The sequence below is a fragment of the Rattus norvegicus genome, chromosome 14, assembly GCF_021556685.1.
Source record: "Rattus norvegicus strain SHRSP/BbbUtx chromosome 14, alternate assembly SHRSP_T2T, whole genome shotgun sequence".
Taxonomy (NCBI): domain Eukaryota; kingdom Metazoa; phylum Chordata; class Mammalia; order Rodentia; family Muridae; genus Rattus; species Rattus norvegicus.
Window position 1 is genome coordinate 37,831,561 of NC_141547.1, and position 18,154 is coordinate 37,849,714.

At 36.9% G+C, this 18,154-nt stretch overlaps 1 protein-coding gene across 1 annotated transcript in view; it reads left to right on the plus strand.

The window, feature by feature from the left end:
* The window catches only part of Gabrg1 (gamma-aminobutyric acid type A receptor subunit gamma 1), a 75,231-nt gene extending 72,471 nt beyond the window's left edge, over window positions 1-2,760 (plus strand). Inside the window, 1 exon segment of the mRNA NM_080586.2 lies at window positions 2,251-2,760. Within this exon segment, the coding sequence (NP_542153.1) occupies window positions 2,251-2,520 (270 nt within the window). The 3' untranslated portion in view covers window positions 2,521-2,760.
* The last annotated feature ends 15,394 nt before the right edge of the window (window positions 2,761-18,154 follow it).

An 18,154-nucleotide genomic window follows, 5' to 3' on the forward strand; every position in this document is an offset into this window, starting at 1 on the left:
TGTTGAATGCAACAAACTTCTTTCTCCTGCACTGGTTCTACTCCCGATTAGCAGCTTTCTGGACTCCAGGGCAACTTCAATGTTACAGTTTCTTGTTTCAAAATCTGATATCCACACATGATCTTCTGGGCTACTCCAAAAGGCTGGCATCACTTCTCCAGTCCTGCTCTCTGTAGCACTCCAAACTCAGGTTGATGCACTCCACTGCAGCTGATTTTCGTGGTCATTGAAAGACCCCCAGAGTGGGGAGACCCTCACTCAAGTCTCGGGATGACGCAACCCCCCAAGAACTCACACAAGACCGTCCTTGTTGTAATCACATGAGGTTTATCGATAGCAACCAGTGCACTGGGGTCGAGACTCGTGTCCCACGCAGGGGCAGTGGAGTTCGACCCCGAGAGGCTGGGAGAAGAGGTATTTAAAGGGAGAAACCACAACCTGAGGGGGCAGGGATGTCGTCATAGAATAACAGTGAAAAATCACAAGGAAGAACTCTCTGTCTCCCAAGATTGTTTCCTAGGAGAAGCTGTCTCTTACTTCTCAGATTGTTTAACTTCATGGTCTGCTAGTTCCTAGGAGAAGTTGTTTCCTGCTTCTCAAAATTTTTCTCTAAGATTTATGGTCAGCTAGTTTCTGGGAGAAAGCTGTTGAGCTGGCCAATGTAATTATCCATTCTATAGCCCTAGGAGAGGCTTCTTGGAACATACAATTCTGGGGCCTAACCTGTTTTCTTTTTCTGCTCTAAACTTTGTGTCTAGGGGGGCAACTTTAAAACTTTTATCTTTCATTCCCCACTTCTTCTCGTGGCTAGTTCTAATCTTAGAACTAAATTTTTGTATCTTTATAATATTGTTTTTTTTTAACCTTGTAAAACATGATATTGTTGACGTAACATCAAAATCTGAACAGTACTCATCTTTTTCTAATAAAGGTAACTAGCTTATTTAACACACAGGGACCTATAATCAGAAACAGAAGCAAAATTAAGAAGGGTCCCATAAGGGAAGATATCAGAGTAGTCATTCAAGGAGATCTACTAAACCAGCTCTCGAACCATCTCTGATGTGTTAAGTCTAGGGAGCTTTTTGGCTCTTTTTTTGGTTCTTTTTTTTTTATCGGAGCTGGGGACCGAACCCAGGGCCTTGCGCTTCCTAGGCAAGCACTCTACCACTGAGCTAAATCCCCAACCCCTTCTAGGGAGCTTTTTGAAGATCTGAGTGTCCCTCTAGGTCCCAGCTCTCAGCCCCAACGACTAGTATGTGGCTGGTGAAGGCCAAGACTTGACAGCTGTCAGGGTGGTCAGCAGCACCAGGTACGGTTCTTTCTGGCGAGGCTCAAGTGTCTGGGCTCAGTGTCGTTGTATGTAGCCAAGTCTCCAACCTGGAAGTGGTGAGATGTCTGAGGGGTCCCCGGGGCATAGGCTGCTGCCAGCTGATTTCTTTCTGTATCACCTGTAGGTCTTTTAGCCTCCTTTGCATGACCTCTTCAGTCCTGGGCCATCAACTGCAACTGAGGCTGCACCTTCACTAATGGCCTTCCATGACCTTTCTCGGTGCCAAGCCTCAGCTGTTCTTCATTACCCTTTCATTCCTTCAAACCTAGTACCACCTGGGTGACTCTTAAATATTACCAAGGACAGCTGCAGCATAAGGTACAACCTTGACTATCTTTGGAACACAGCTTCTTTGTGCTCTCAGAAAAAAACTTCCCAGATTTCACCTCAAGGATGCTCATCTCTTCTTAATCTCCACTAATTTCTTAGCTCCAGGTAACCAGCATTAATTGTCCCAGTAGCCCCTTCTATTTTTGAAGAATCCAAAGCGTTTTTCCTATTAGAATATCTTTTCTTGCTATTTATTCTCATTATAGCTAAGATAAGTAAATTGTATAACATCCAATAGCAACATTATAATTGTTTGAATGTTCAACACCATAGAAACATGTTCATTGCCATTTTCTACTTAGATTCATAGTTGACAATATTTTTGTAAATAAACTTTCTAGTTAACCTGGAAATATAACCTATTGTATAAAGTTACCTTTTCCTACATAGTTTTCTGAATAGAAGAAAAGCTATCTATAACAAAGTTGATTGAAATCTGCAAATACATTGTAATTGAAAACAACCAATATTTTGAATCAAGGTGTGTTTTTTAATTGATTATCTGTTTCCTGATGAGTCCCTGGCAGGAGCAAATCTATTTTCTTTTCTTGTATTTTTCTGTCTCATGGTCTCCCTTAATTACTCAGGTATCCCCAGGTCTCCATGCTGGATCTACTCTGATTCCCATGAACAACATTTCTATGCCTCAAGGGGAAGATGATTATGGTTACCAGTGCTTGGAGGGCAAAGACTGTGCTACCTTTTTCTGTTGCTTTGAAGACTGCAGAACTGGGTCCTGGAGAGAAGGGCGAATACACATACGCATTGCCAAAATCGACTCCTACTCCAGGATCTTTTTCCCAACAGCTTTTGCCTTGTTCAATCTGGTTTACTGGGTTGGATATCTATACTTATAAGTTCTGCCAATAGATAAAAAAATTCATAAAAATCTGGCTTAGTCCAATATAATCACTTGCATTTCATAACAGGAAGTTAGAATTTAAAATGAAAGTCTACCAGTTAAAATCTGAATCATTTGGTCATATGATTAAGGCTTTCATAAATAAATAAGAAAGAATTATTCAGGTTAATTTACCTAACTAAACATGAAATTCATTGTCCAATATAGCACATTTAAATCATAAACTTATATTTTTACTTTGATGTTTTTATGTTTCTTATATACAACTAACATTGGACTTAATACTTATGTGAAAAGTATTTTGAATATTAAATAATTTTGACACATATTTTATTTAAATATCTATTACTTATAATGAAAAACGACTGCCTAATATTAAAGTATTCTTTGCCTAGATTCACCATTAGCTTGATTTATTTCTTGTTTTGTCTTTCCCTGTTTAGGATATAGTTGCTTTAAAACAAAGCCATGATTTTCTTGGATCATGAAAGATATGCTATTCCCCAGCTGAAAATAATGCATTAATTACTTTTTAAATAATTTATTTTGTGACCTGACAGTTTGTATACATTTATATATTTAAACACTGTTGTGTCTTGTGTTTGACGTGTAAAGCAATTACATCAAACTACTTGGCAATTATAGCTTCCAAAATGGACAAAATTTACCTGTAATCAAATCAATTTTCTGTTCAATGTTAAATGGAAGTCAAGGTACATTTAATTTGAGGTTTTTCAAATGTGGCTAGGAAACACTAAAGTCATTTTTTTGTTTTTCTTGCAATGCAAGTTCAAAAACAAAATCAAAGTTATTTTCTGCCTTGTAGGATTTTATGAGGTATAAAGAGGTTAACACTAAAATGTTAAAATGTACTAACAGTGAAATCAAGTGGGAAATGTTTTTTTTTTCTTAATGTGCTACAAAAGAGATTCACGAGTTCAAAGAAGCATTGAGTAAATGTGCTTGATTTAACAGGGCTTAAAGAACCATCTGGCAAACTAAACTGTAGGTTGTCTTGAGAATACAGATTTAAATACATGCTATCGATACTTTGTAGAGTAGACATATTTGGGAAACATCAAAACTATTTATCTACCCACTGATTTCTTACCCGGCTTTTACAGCTGTATTATAATCACTGTTTTCTCTTCTTGAGGCATGTGAGACTTCTCCAAATTCATTTTACAAATGGACTTTGTGAGAGACAACTATAATGAACTTGAGTAGGGACATCAGGAAATCCATACAGTGAGGAAAAGACTCCAGAGAGTCTCACTGTAGGGAAAGCTGTCACAGTTACCAGTGCTACATCTGTGAGCAGAGGCTGAAGCTTGGAAATAGGCAATAGAAATATTCACTGTAGGTCTGGCAAGATGGCCCAGCATACTTGGTGAGGACCCAGGCTGAGTTATCAGCCTCCATGGGGCAATTTACTATGGTCTATATTCAGGAATCTGAGGCCTCTTCTGGACTCTATTGATACTGCATGCACATGGTTTACAGAAGCAGACAAATACATAAAATAAAAATAATAAATCCTAGAAAAGAAGACATGATCATTGCTGACAGTAGTTGTCACAATGAGAGGCTTTACGAATAAGGGTATTTTTGATTTTGAAGAGGAGGTGGCCATGTGGGTTTTTGACACAAATGCTTTTAATTAAAACAATTTCTGCACCTGGTGTATCAATCACTGGATAAAACTTTGATTGTATTATAACGTGAGAATTACAATTCTCCAGGTAACTATAACTTCCCCCTAAACACACAGGATTTGAAGCAAAATAAAATATTGACTTTTTTAACAAATGGAGTTCTGAATGAAATTTTGACTCTGTGAATATTAATTTTTAGATATTCTATGCATTTATGTTCAAAATATTACATATTGGAAAATGTTAATGAAATCAACATCATTCGAGGGGTAAATGAAGTATGGACTGTCCATGAAGGCATAGCATGCTTCACTATATTTTTATGGCTACTTCCACATTTGTATTGACGGCTTGCTCATCGTTAAGGGTGGGAGGGTGTTTAGAGGCTCTGTCAATTGTATCTCAGCATGACTCTATGTTAAAGTCCTTTTAAATGCTTGATAGAAGTATGATTAATTTTCATTGCTGTTTTAATAACTAGGCTTTAAATGCTGACAATATTTACAAGTGAAAATAAAATTGTTAAAAATATCGTGTTCTCTACATATATTCCTTGTATATATAATCATCAAATAAGCACTTAGCTTCAGAGCCAGTGGGATTTTATTTAAATATAATTATTAGAAAGACAGAAGAACAAATCTAATTATTCTAAACCTAGAGACAAAAAGATCATATTTTTAATTAGAGCTTAAGAACTCCTGTAGAGGCTAGAGCTTATCTTCAAGGGGGAAAAACCCAGCACTTTTTTTCTTATTTCAATTTTAAAATCAACTCTGATGAACTATTAAAATAAAGAAATCATTTTCCAGATAAGGTGAAATAATTTATTAGATTCATTTTCCTGCATATGTGGGAAATTGATTTTTAATACTAACATAAACCAAAAATATAGTCACTAGGAGTGACAAGAACTGTCAAATAGGGAGATGTAAGAGTAAATGAAAAGGCGGTAATTCATGGAGACCGGGTGCCTCCTTACAAAACCTGGATTTAAATTGTGTGAGAAGCAGAATATGCGTAGCGGCATTTTATTCTCCAGGAGAGAACAGCATCCTAAGTAGTTTCCTCTGTGTGCTCCATTGTCCACCAGAACATTATTTTGAACAGTTATGTGCCCCTCATCTATATGATCACAAACAGAAGAAGAATCAGCATTGCATTTGCTAGCCAAGCCGGGACACTTGGAACGACCTTAGAGACCGAGATGTGTTCTCTGCCATCTTATAGGGCAAGCACACACCGTCCTGCAATTGAAATACACAACTGCAATCAAAACACAATGCCAACTGAGTCTGCCCTTCATATAGTAGGATTCTGCAGAGCTGGGGTGGGCGGAGGGAGGGAGGGAGGGAGAGAGAGAGAGAAAGAGAGAGAGAGAGAGAGAGAGAGAGAGAGAGAGAGAGAGAGAGAAAATGTTTACATTTCCAGTTGACAGCCTTTAAATTTTTATTCATAATGTGTTCAAATGATTCTGTAATTTTTTTAGATCAGAAATTGATCATTTTGGTTAGATGAAAAATTTTCCTCTTTGTCCACTAAAATTTTAGATATTCTAACCCATATTTTATTCTAAAAAACATTTTGAGTATTGGGATTTAACTCAAGATTAATTTAACACAATTTTTTAGATTCATTGATTTAATTTCATATTAATGAACATTGCCTTAAATAGTTGAGTATAAAATGGACATTTCTGAAATTTCAGTGGGTTTATGCTATGAGTGAGCATGGGCATTAGGATCATTAATTAGTGAAGGACAGTCTAGGGCTGAAAAAATGGAGAAAACATTATTGACAGAGTTTTCGGTGATGAGTCGATAGCATGGAATATGAGAGAAAAAGACTAGATACTAAAATTTAAAAATAAACAAAACTAAGAGATAGATAGTGTGTTTGGGCGGCCTTCACATGCACATCTTGTATTCAGTACTTGCATGGTTTAGAATACACAGTGAGGCACACTCTGTCCTACAGTGTTGTTTACTGTTGTACTTTAACCCCATTTTAATCTGTCTGATCTATCTCATTGTGGATGAAGAAAAAGGATTATATCCCGAAATATAAATTTTAGGTGAACTACCTTTACAATTATTTTTTTAAATATATCTTCATTATTAAAAAGCACATGCCTGTAATCACAGTTTTGGGGTTAGGGACAGAGACGGGAAGGACCCTAAAGTTCATTGGCTATTTAGTATGTTCAATTCAGTGAGCTTCAGGTTGGATGTGAAACCTTTTCTCAAAGGTGAGGTGGAGACCAATCATGGAAACCCCTGCTGTAATCATGTGGCCTCCACACATATGCTGACAAGCACATGAGCACATACACTCTTGGATACATGCATACATCACATCCACATATACAAGTCCAGAAAAAAACACACAAATGCATACTCATTTTACTGTAAATAAACCATTATTACTCTTGATAAAACCATATTTTTTATATATAGAAAACCTCTAGTCATGAGTAATAAACTAAATGTTCTTTATTAGGGAGTGAAATTTACAAGGATCCATCGAGTCTGTGAATAAGAAAATTTGTGATAACTGGAAAAAAGGACTATGTCGATTTCAAAGGAGAATGTACTTAAAGTAGTTCGTGTCTTGATAAGTCACTGTAATAACTGTTATTTGCATCCATTAAGTGTGCACAGCCACTTCGCATAATAAAGTTTCAGGCTCGTGATTACAGTGACTTTTGTTCTGCTTCTGCCTCCTCGTCTCTGCAGAACGCTTGCAAATGTCTCACAAAACATATTGCAATTTTCAAAAACATTTTGTACCTTCCTGATTCTAAGTATAAAGTAAATCCAATAACATTTTAAAGTGCAAAGAGTTCTGGATTACATTTCCTTAAAACTTGTCCTTTTTGATAGCTCCATGCATGCTCCTTTGCTCTGGTGACACCAGCATAGGGTGAATTCTGGTTAATTAAATCTCAATTACAATCAAACTTTTCTTCTGTGAGAGGAATTTTTTAAAGGAATTAAACTATAAGAAACTGTGTTAACATAACTTTTGTGTATGGTTTTCATTGGTAAGTATGAATTTCTGACTCATTCTAATAATAAATTTGTTTCGAATCAGACCTTCCTCAGTGATTCTAAAAAAAGGACTGAGGGTGTGGTGTTCCTTGTGTATCTCTGTGTTCTGGACCTTTCCTGAATCATTTGATAATATTTTAATTTTCAAGGAAAGGGAGTCTGTTTCCCACTGAGAAAACAGAGGCTCAGAGGAAATTGGTTCTCCAAGCTTATGGATCTGGAAATAAAATTGAATTTGTACACCTCTGCTCACAGTAAGCATCTTTTGGGTATAGCAAACCAGCCAGGTGGCGAAGTGACTGCTCATTTTTACCACCTGAACATGTTGCGTTCACAACAGAGAAGTGGTTTCTGAAAAGAGACCGTTTGCTCCATTCTATTCAAAGGGTAAAAATCAATATCTCGAGCCATTCATTGATAGGATAGGGGCACCTCTGCTATTCCTTCCTTGTTATTTCCACAGTGCATTTTGTTTCAGCTGAAATCCACATATAACAAAAAAGCTTTTAAAGAGACTCCCTGGTTGAGATTGGTAACACATGCCTTGAAACTTAGCCGTAGACAGTGTGAGACAAATAATTATGAGTTAGAAGACAATTGGGTTATATAAGGAGAACCTGTAGTTAACTAAACAAAACAAACCAATAAAAATTACAAAACATTTATGTAATGTATATTACAGATGGTTGTGAGCCACCATGTGATTGCTGGGATTTGAACCCAGGACCTCTGGAAGGGCAGTCAGTACTCTTAACCACTGAGCCACCTCTCCTGAACATATACCCAAAAGATGCTCCAACATGCAACAAAGAAACATGCTCCACTATGTTCATAGCAGACTTATTTATAATAGCCAGAAACTGGAAAGAACCCAGATGCCCTTCAACAGAGGAATAGATACAGAAAATGTGGTACATCTGCACAATGGAGTACTACTCGTCTCTCAAAAACAATGACTTCATGAAATTCATAGGCAAATGGATGGAACTGGAAAATATCATCCTGAGTGAGGTAACCCAATCATAGAAAAACACACTTGGTATGCACTCATTGATAAGTGAACATTAGCCCAAAAGCTTAGATTACCCAAGGTTCCACAGACCACAGGAAGCTCAAGAAGAAAGATGATCAAAATGCAGATGCTCCTACTCCTTCTTAAAAGGGGGAAAATATCCATAGGAGGGGATTTGGAAGCAAAGTTTAGAGCAGCAACTGAAGGAACGGCCATTCAGAGCCTGCCCCACATGTGGCCCATATATATACAGCCACCAAAACTAGATAAGATTGATGAAGCTAAATGGTGCATGCTGAAAGGGACCGGATATAGATCTCTCTGAGAGACATATCCAGAGCATATCCAATACAGAGGTCAATGCTAGCAGCAAATCAGCGAACTCAGAACAGGATCCCGTTTAGGGGAATTAGAGGAAGGACTGAAAGAGCTGAAGGGGCTTGCAACCCCATAAGAACAACAGTTCCAACCAACCAGAGCTTCCAGGACTAAGACTTTACATGAATTGACCCAGGGCTCCAACTGCATATGTAGCAGAGAATAGACTTGTTGGGGCACCAGTGGAAGGGGAAGCCTTTGCTTGGTCTTGCTAAAGTTGGTCCCCCAGGGCAGGAGAATGTCTGAAGGGGGCGGTAAGGGAGGTGGATGCGGGGACACCTGTATGGGGGAGGGGGTGGAGATGCGGGCTTATGGACAGGAAACGGGGAAAGGGAATAGCATTTGAAATGTAAGTAAAGAAATACATCTAATAAAAATTTTAAAAATTACAAAACAAAATATTATGATACCAGATCAAAATACTGAATTTGGGCCACAGGCTTGTTAGATTATACACAGACACCTTCAATTGCACATTATCTTGGGTTGCTTTTCAGCCATTGAGTGTAGTTGGTAGGCCAAAATCAAATAGACCACACAACTAGATTATTATTTATTCCCTATCAATTTACAAGAAAGTTTGGCATTATGCATTTCACAATGAATTTAGAGTGCTAATTTGAAAACATCATATTTAAAATGTTTTTAAAATTTTTATTAAATTTTAAACCTTCAAAAGTAAAGATGTTGATTAAGTTTCCTGTAAAGTAGTGCCGTTGACTTTTCCCTTGTTCTTCAGTTAATGTAACAAAGTCTGATTAATCGCAGCTGTACCCTTTTGAAAAGACCTGTAAATTAACATATGTGTTTGTTTCCTTAAAGGAAAGAGTTGCTTGATTAAAACTATTTCAATATTATTTGCCCTAGACAAAGCAAGATAATCTAGAGAGAGGCTCAAATGTTTTTTTGGCCACTGAAGTTGACACAATATTATTTAATTAAAACATAAGTGATCACAGTAAATATTAATTTTTTTATATTTTCCCCTTGAAATAGCATTGTTTAACCATTAAAGTTATTTATGACAACATAAAATTGATAAACTTATCATTCTTCCAGCATTAAAACCCAAGCAGTTATATATAAGAAACTTTATTAACAAAAATATTTATTTTGCACTGCTTTTTCTTCACTTTCCCATATATATTTCAATTGATTAGATGTACATTTCAAATACAAAATAGTTCAACAAAACATACATTATTTTAAAAAAAGACATTCCTAAAGTCTGTAAATTAGGTAGTTTGACCCCTTGTAGGACTGCAATCTGTAATCTTTTAGATTTTTGTTTATTGTTATTATCATTATTATTATTAATTTACTTATTTATTTTACATGTGATTACAGTCTGCCTCTCTCCTCTCCTCCCAGTCCCACCCTCACAAATCCTTAATTTCATCCTTCCTTTCTACTCAGAGAAGGGAAACTTGGGTATGACCCTGCCTTGGGACATCTTGTCCCAGCAAGACTAAGCCCATCCTCTCCCACAGAGGTATATATATATATATATGTGTGTGTGTGTGTGTGTGTGTGTGTGTGTGTGTGTGTGTGTGTGTGTGTATGACTTTTAAAAGCTAACATAAATCATATATATATATATGACTTTAAAATGCTAATATTCATGAAAATGTTCAACATCCTGTAGACAAACATCTAAAGTCCCATCTCTGATGCTTATGTGAGGTAAAAAGTTATGAAAAAGAAAATCTCTGGGAATATTGATCTTCTGATTCAGAACTTTAGTTGAGCCAGTACCAAGGAGCAAGTAGAAATGTGACTGTGATTTCAGAATCCCGCTTTTTACTGCAGGTGTATCACTTATTAAACATGTGACAATGCTAAGTAAACTGCTCACTGCTCCAAGCTACACATATCTCTTGAACACAGTACGGTGACACAGTAATGGTACATTTCCTACAGAGTGTGCAATACAGAACTATACACTGAGTGTTAACAAATGTGTTCTCAGCTTTCTCTAAATAGAAGCAAACAAAAATGTGTTTCCTAAACATTTCCGTATCCACTGTGGATAAAGCTCAGCTTGGAGAGTGCTCCTTCAGCCCACACAAAGCCCCAGGCTCAGGTTCCAGGACCAATACAACTGGTCATCTGGTATCTGTTTGAAATCGCAACATTAGGCTGGTAGACTCAGGATGAACAGAAACTCAGTCATCCCCAGCTACATTGTTAATCTGTGGTCAGAAAGAGCCACAAAGTTCCTGTCTCAAAATGTAAAATCAAAACAAAAGACACAAAATATAAACCATGAAAACAGGAAGTTTGAGCATATAATGTAGTCTCATTAACAGCCCATTGGGCAAGATCTAGGCTTTTCTTTATTAAGTTCTTATCATTATTCCTAAGGAATTTATTAGACTGATTTCTGAAACCAGCTTTTAGAGCTAACGGCTCTTGACCTACCCTTTCATCCTTCCTAAAATTAAGACATAAACCCAAGAAGAAAAAGAGTGGATTCATGTTACTATGTAAGTGCCATTTAAATCTTGGACTGATTATTTCAGAATTTTTCTTGTCTTTATGGACTAAATAAATGTCATATGTATTTGAAATAGCATAAGTCTACAAGATTAAAGGAAGGAAATTGTAGAGAACACTTTGTGCAGAGACTTAACTCATATCAACAGCAGACAGGCATACTACTGAGTACACCTCTCAGAAGGCTTATCTTTCACATGCTCTAACGTTGAGCACTGGTAAGAAAATGTGCTCACAAAGAATCTACACTTATGTGATAATCCGGACTTTTAGTAATCTCTTATCCCTTTTCGGTATGTATCCTAGGTTTTATTAGATTACCTGGAGCTTATTTTGACCTATTATTTTGCTTTTGTTGTTGTTGTTGTTGTACTGGATAGTGGTCCTAGGTCTCATGAACCAGATGGCTAGATCTTGTTCTCATAACCGAATCTTACTGAGTTGCTCACAATGACTCATATTAAGGATCTGCCAATGTAATCCAATTGATTCAGTGGAAACTTATGGAAACATATTCAAAGTCATAAGAATATAATGTAAATACCTCAAGAGGAATTGAAAAATCGTTCCTTGTATGAGTCTTACTGCTGTATTAAAAATATTCCAAGTGCATCTGTTTTTAGACTATGTTGATGACTCTTAAAATATCTTGTGGGAAGTAGAACGTCCTTGCCATATGTTCCAGACTTAGTTCATTGATTGGTTTATTGAGCTGTGCTGACTTCCTAGTGGAAAGCCGATTCATTTTATAATTTATCATAAGAAAAGCTAATGAAAACCTCAAATGCTTTTTCTGCTCTCCTGGAATATGTGTCTTTCCTAATAGCTTTTAAATGGTGTGGCTCTCAACCATGACCTTGATTTCATGTCTCCAAGATGAAAATTAAGATAGCATTTAAATTGAAATGTGGTATTCAGTGAAGTAAAGATGTTTCTGGTTCTTTGAAAGATGCATGGACCCTATCACATTCAGAGTTCATTATTTACTTAACTAGCCTGTTCCAGGGTGGTTTCCTAAAATGCTACAATATTTCCCAATGCATACATTCTAACAATCAGACTTTGACTCCTCTCCCATTAACAGGTCAGACATGGAATGCTTCTTCATAGCCTGGAGACTGGAAAGGAAGGCAAAGCACTGCAGGGAGACACAACACAACTTAAAGGCTGTCTGGATACTACCAGTATCAATGCAGTTGTGAAGCTCCAGGATCCACATGACAGCCCCAGCTGGAACAGTGACATCAGCGCCTGCTTTAAGGGCCACTGGCCCTGGTGCCAGAGAAATTTAACTGTTAATTAATACTACATCTTAGTGAAAAGCCTGGGTAAGAACTTGAAATCGAACAATTTGACTGTGTGGGAATCACCTCCTAAAATATAAAAGAGGAAAAGTCAGGAATAAGAAAACTTCACTGAGCTTCACTAGGAAGCATTAATGCATGTAGGTAATGCATTCTCATATAAAATACCAGCAGATAAAATTCATCAAATAGAGTTTCATGGCATAGAAAGTGTTTGTTAACTATTACCATCTTCTGGAATGACAATGAAGTTTGTGACCAGCAATAACTCATAGAGATCACAGAGCTCTAAGTGCAGCAAACATATTTTTGAGGCTACATTTCTGACTCTAGGGAATGAATTCAAAATAATATCTCACACAAATGATAACCTTTAAAAAGCTTTTTTAACTTAGCATGTATGTGTATACAATTGTTTGTATATATGTTTATGTTTGTGTGTGTGTGTGTGTGTATACAGTGTGTGTGGGAACATGAATATGAGAGTGCATAAGTACACAAGAAGTCAATGTAAAGTGCTTTTCTGCATCTTTCTCACCTTTACAATTTTAAGAAGAGTCCTCCCTTTGAGTCTGTACCTCACCCATTGACTACTATAGCTAGAAATTTTGGGATACTTTTGGCAGGCCTCAAAAATTGGGGTTATAAGTGGCTATTTGACATTTTCAACAAAACAGGACATAATATTTCTCACATAGCTTCAACTGTTCACTAAAACCTCCCAGACTTATTTGAGACAATGTCAGTGAATTGTGTCCATCAGATGCAAGTGGGATATTTAATAGCTAATGATATAAGAAGGTTCAGTTAGTGAGAAGTACAATTCACAGGCAAGTGGGCCAGGACAGCCTCATAAACAGGCCAGACATATAGCAAGCCAGCAACCAGTATTATGCTATGGTTTCTGTTTCAGTTAAGTTCCCACTTGGGTAACTGTCCTGATTTCCCTCATGATCTACTGTTTTGAAGTCTAAACCAAATAATCCTTTTCTTCCAGAAGCTTTTTATGGTCATGTGCTTTTTCTTGTTTGGCTGGCTGTTTATTTTTTAAACAGAATATCAGCTAGAATATGATCATGGACTCTGAAACTTGTTTTGAGAATTTTAGTTTAGACTTCTCCTAAAACTTAATACCTGTTAATCATTCCTGTTTCAGTTAGGTACGCATAATGACAATTTTCTGTAGTAATAATAAAATCAGTATATTGTTACTGGAGATAGAACACAGATTATCAGACAAAGATAATTGCTGAATGATCCTGAGTTCAGTTTCTTAAACCTACATTAAATATGGAAAGGAAAATGACTTCACAAAGTTATCCACTGGCCACTACATGCATAATGTAAAAGTTATATCCACATACTCAATTATAAGAATGTACACACTAATAAATGAATAAATGTATTTATATAAATACATACACACATACATACATTTAAGTTGTTAATATGAGAATTATAACACTACTTGTATTCCAAGCATTTGAGCAGTAGACACTGCAGGATCAGGACCTTGAAGACGTCCCTGGTAACATAGGAAGAGAATGTGAGGCAGATATCCTAGAAGGTAAAATGCGAACAAACGTGAGCACGAGTAAACAGAATCTACACTAAAAATTTTTTAACTCTTATAATGAAAGCCAGCTTTTAGAAAAATATCCAGCAATTCTATCCATCATACATGTGTTTTTCAAAACAGCACAATTAAATTCATCAGACCAGAGCTCCAATAGTATGGATTTCTCTGATTGCTTCATACTCTCTTAGATTATTTTACATATTTTAAAGGCTATATGTTTCAGGTAAATTCTGGAAGTTCATTCTATAAAATAATTATTTTGTTTGGTGCCTCTGCAGTGGTGTGATGCAGGAGGAACCCCATCCTTTTGTTGCAGTTGGTTTGAAACGTACAGAGAAGCCACCATGAAAATTAAGGTGAGAGCAATCACTGGGAGTAATGACTAAGGAGCGTTGACAAACGTGATCAAGAGAAAGGAATCGCCATGGAGGTTGAACATCTGTGAAAGAAATGGAGCGGGGAGAAATGGGTTGGAACAACTTAAAACTAAACTGCATAGCCAAGAAAGGTTTGGCAACACTGGAGAGGAAATCTAAAACCATTTCATCAGTTAGAATAGGTCTGAGACTCGAGTGACCAAATATCAGGGCTCTTGTCATTCTAATGCAGTGGCTGGGAATAATATATAATTAGCACCAATTTCAGACTGCAATATTTTTGCAGAGCACTATTAAGGTGTTTAAAATCAGGATTAATTCATATGCGTCAATTACAGGCAGCTTTTAGATACTTATTGGCTTTTAGCTTTGTCATGCAAAAGTGGACAACTTTCAGCTTTAATATATAGCTTTCCCTTTTGTTTGTTTGTACTTAGGAAACTATATTGCCACTACTTAGTCAATAGAAAGGTACAATGAAATCAATATATAATACACATTAGAAATGTTAGCCATATTACCTTTATTTCTTGGCCTTGTTCAAATAATACTTATTGAAAATCAGAGATGATTTATTGATTTACGTGTAATTATCCTCCTTCAGGCTGTAGAATTTATGGTGGCATTATATCAGAGAAAAATATCCTATTGGGGCTTTAGACATGTCCAGCAGCTACCTGCATGTATTGCTTTAATACAGGACTTAAGACTAGTTTCCAGGACACATGACAGACTTCTCAAAACTACCATCAAATCTAGCTCCAGGAGCTACTAATGTCTGTCACCACTCCAGACAGCAGTACTCATACATGTTCCTACTCATGCGATTACATGCATTCTTTCTGCCTTTCTGTCTCTTTGTGTCCCTACAGGCACATGTGCACACACATGTTCACACACATACGATTGAGAATTGTATCACAAAAGTATAAATATCATTATTAGGAAAAATAATACTATGACTAGTAAGGGGAAAATCAAATGTACTTCAGCACCATAGAGAGATCTATATTATAAACTAAGATTCTGCAGCTATTCTATTTTAAAATATAACACGAAAGTTTACATGAGAAACCTAGCAAATACAAGGGCATACTTAAAACCAATTACTATGAATTCATTGTGATACACAGTATGCATTCAATCAATGTATTTCAATCTTTTATACAGATTTATTATTTTTCTTCCTCAAATATACTTGCTATCTTCCTTTCCTTTAAAAAAAATATACCATAATACTTTAGTCTGCCTTAGTTTATAGAGGATCAGGGAATAAAATCTATTTGGAACATCTTTAACAACATAGGTTATTATTGTATTTTTAAAGATTTACTTATTTAATATGTGAGTACAGTGTCACAGTCTTTAGACACTCCAGAGGAGAGCATCAAATGCCATTACAGATACATGTGGTCTCTGGGAATTGAACGCAGTACCTAGTCAGTGCTCTTAATCTCTGAGCCATCTCTCCAGCCCAACAACATAGGTTTAATTTTTTCCACAGTTACTCTTTTTTGTAAGTATTTTTATTGGATATTTTTATTTACATTTCAAATGTTATTCCCTCTCCTTGTTTCATGTCCATAAATCCCCTAACCCATCATCGTCTCCTTCTTCTATAAGGGGGTTCCCCCTCCTCAACCACCACCCTTTACCCCTTCCTGCCCTGACATTCCCCTACACTGGGGGAGGGGGTGTTCCAGCCATGGCATGACCAAGGGCTTCTCCTGCCATTGGTGTCCAACCAGGCCATCCTTTGCTACTTATACAGCTGGAGCCATGGGTGTGTCCACGTATAGTCTTTGGGTAGTGGTTAAATCACTGGGAGCTCTGGTTGGTTGGTATTGTTGTTCTTATGGGGTTTCAAGCCCCTTCAGCTCTGCCAGTCCTTTCCCAAATCCCTTCACCTGGGCCTTGTCCTCTGTTCAATGGTTTGCTGCTAGCATTCGCCTCGGTATTTGTCACACTGTGGCTGTGCCTCTCAGGAGATGGCTATATCAGGCACCTGACAGTATACATTTCTTGGCTTTACCCATATTGTCTAGTTTTGGTGGCTGTATGTATATATATGTATATATGTGCTGGATCCTCTGAAAGGCCGTTCCTTCCATCTCTGCTCCAAAATGTGTCTCCATATCCCCCCATGAATATTTTTGTTCCCTCTTTTAAGAAGGACTGAAACATCTGCTCTTTGGTCATCTTCCTTGAGCTTCCAATGGTCTGTGGATTGTATCTTAGGTTATTCAAGCTTTTGGGCTAATATCCACTTATAAGTGAGTTCATATCATATTGGTTTTTTGTGATTGGGTTGCCTCACTCAGGATGATAATTTCCAGTTCCATCCATTTGCCTATGAATTTCATGAAGTCATTGTTTTTGATAGCTGAGTAGTACTCCATTGTGCAGATGTACCAAATTTTCTGTATCCATTCCTCTGTTGAAGGATATCTTGGTTCTTTCCAGCTTCTGGCTACTATAAATAAGACTGCTATGAACATAGTGGAGCATGTGTCTTCATTGTATGTTGGAGGATCATTTGCGTATGTGCCCAGGAGTGGGAAAGCTGGGTCCTCAAGTAGTGCAATGTCCAATTTTCTGATTAACCTCCAGACTGATTTCCAGAATGGTTGTACCAGTTTGCAGTCCCACCAACAATGGAGGGGTGTTCCTCTTTCTCCACATCCTCCCCAGCCTCTGTTGTCACCTGAGATTTTGATCTTAGCCATTCTGCCTGGTGTGAGGTGTAATCTCAGGGTTGTTTTGATTTGCATTTCCTTGATGACTAAGGATGTTGAACATTTCTTTAGGTACTTATCAACCATTTGATATTCCTCAGCTCTGAATTCTTTGTTTAGCTCTTTACCCCATTTTTAATAGGGTTACTTGGCTCTCTAGAGTCTAACTTCTTGAGTTCTTTTTATATATTGTATACTAGTGTTCTATTGGATGTAGGATTGGAAAAGATCTTTTCCAAATCTGTTGGTTGCTGTTTTGTCCTATTGACCATGTCCTTTGCCTTACAGAAGCTTTGTAGTTTTATCAGATCCCATTTTCGATTCTCAATCTTATAACATAAGCCATTGGTGTTTTCTTAAGAAAAATTTATCCAGTGTCCTTGTGTTGGAGAGTCTTCCCCACTTTTTCTTCTATTAGTTTTAGTGTTTCTGGTTTTATGTGGAGTTCCTTGAATCATTTGGATTTAAACTTTGTACAGTAAAATTTGTACCCAATATGAATGGGTCAATATCCATTCTGTAACATGCTGACCTCCAGTTCAACCAGCACCATTTGCTGAAAATGCTATCTGTTTTTCACTGGATGGTTTTAGCTCCTTAAGATCAAGCCCGTAAGTGTGTGTGTTCATTTTTGCCTCTTCAATTCTATTCCATTGATCTTCCTGCCTGTCTCTGTACCAATACCATATAGCTTTTATCACTATCACTCTGTAACACAGCTTTAGGTTGGGATTGGTGCCTTCCCTAGAAGTTCTTTCATTGTTCAGTATAGTTTTCACTATTCTGGGATTTTGTTATTCCAAATGAATTTGCAAATTGCTCTTTCTATCTTTATAAAGAATTGAGTAGGAATTTTGTTGGGGATTGCATTGAATCTGTAGATTGCTTTTGGCAAAATGGCCATCTTTACTATATTAATCCTGCCAATCCATAAGCATGGGAGATCTTTCCATCTTCTGAGATCTTCAATTTCTTTCTTCAGAGACTTGAAGTTCTTGTCATACAGATCTTTCACTTGCTTGGTTAACGTCACTCCAATATAT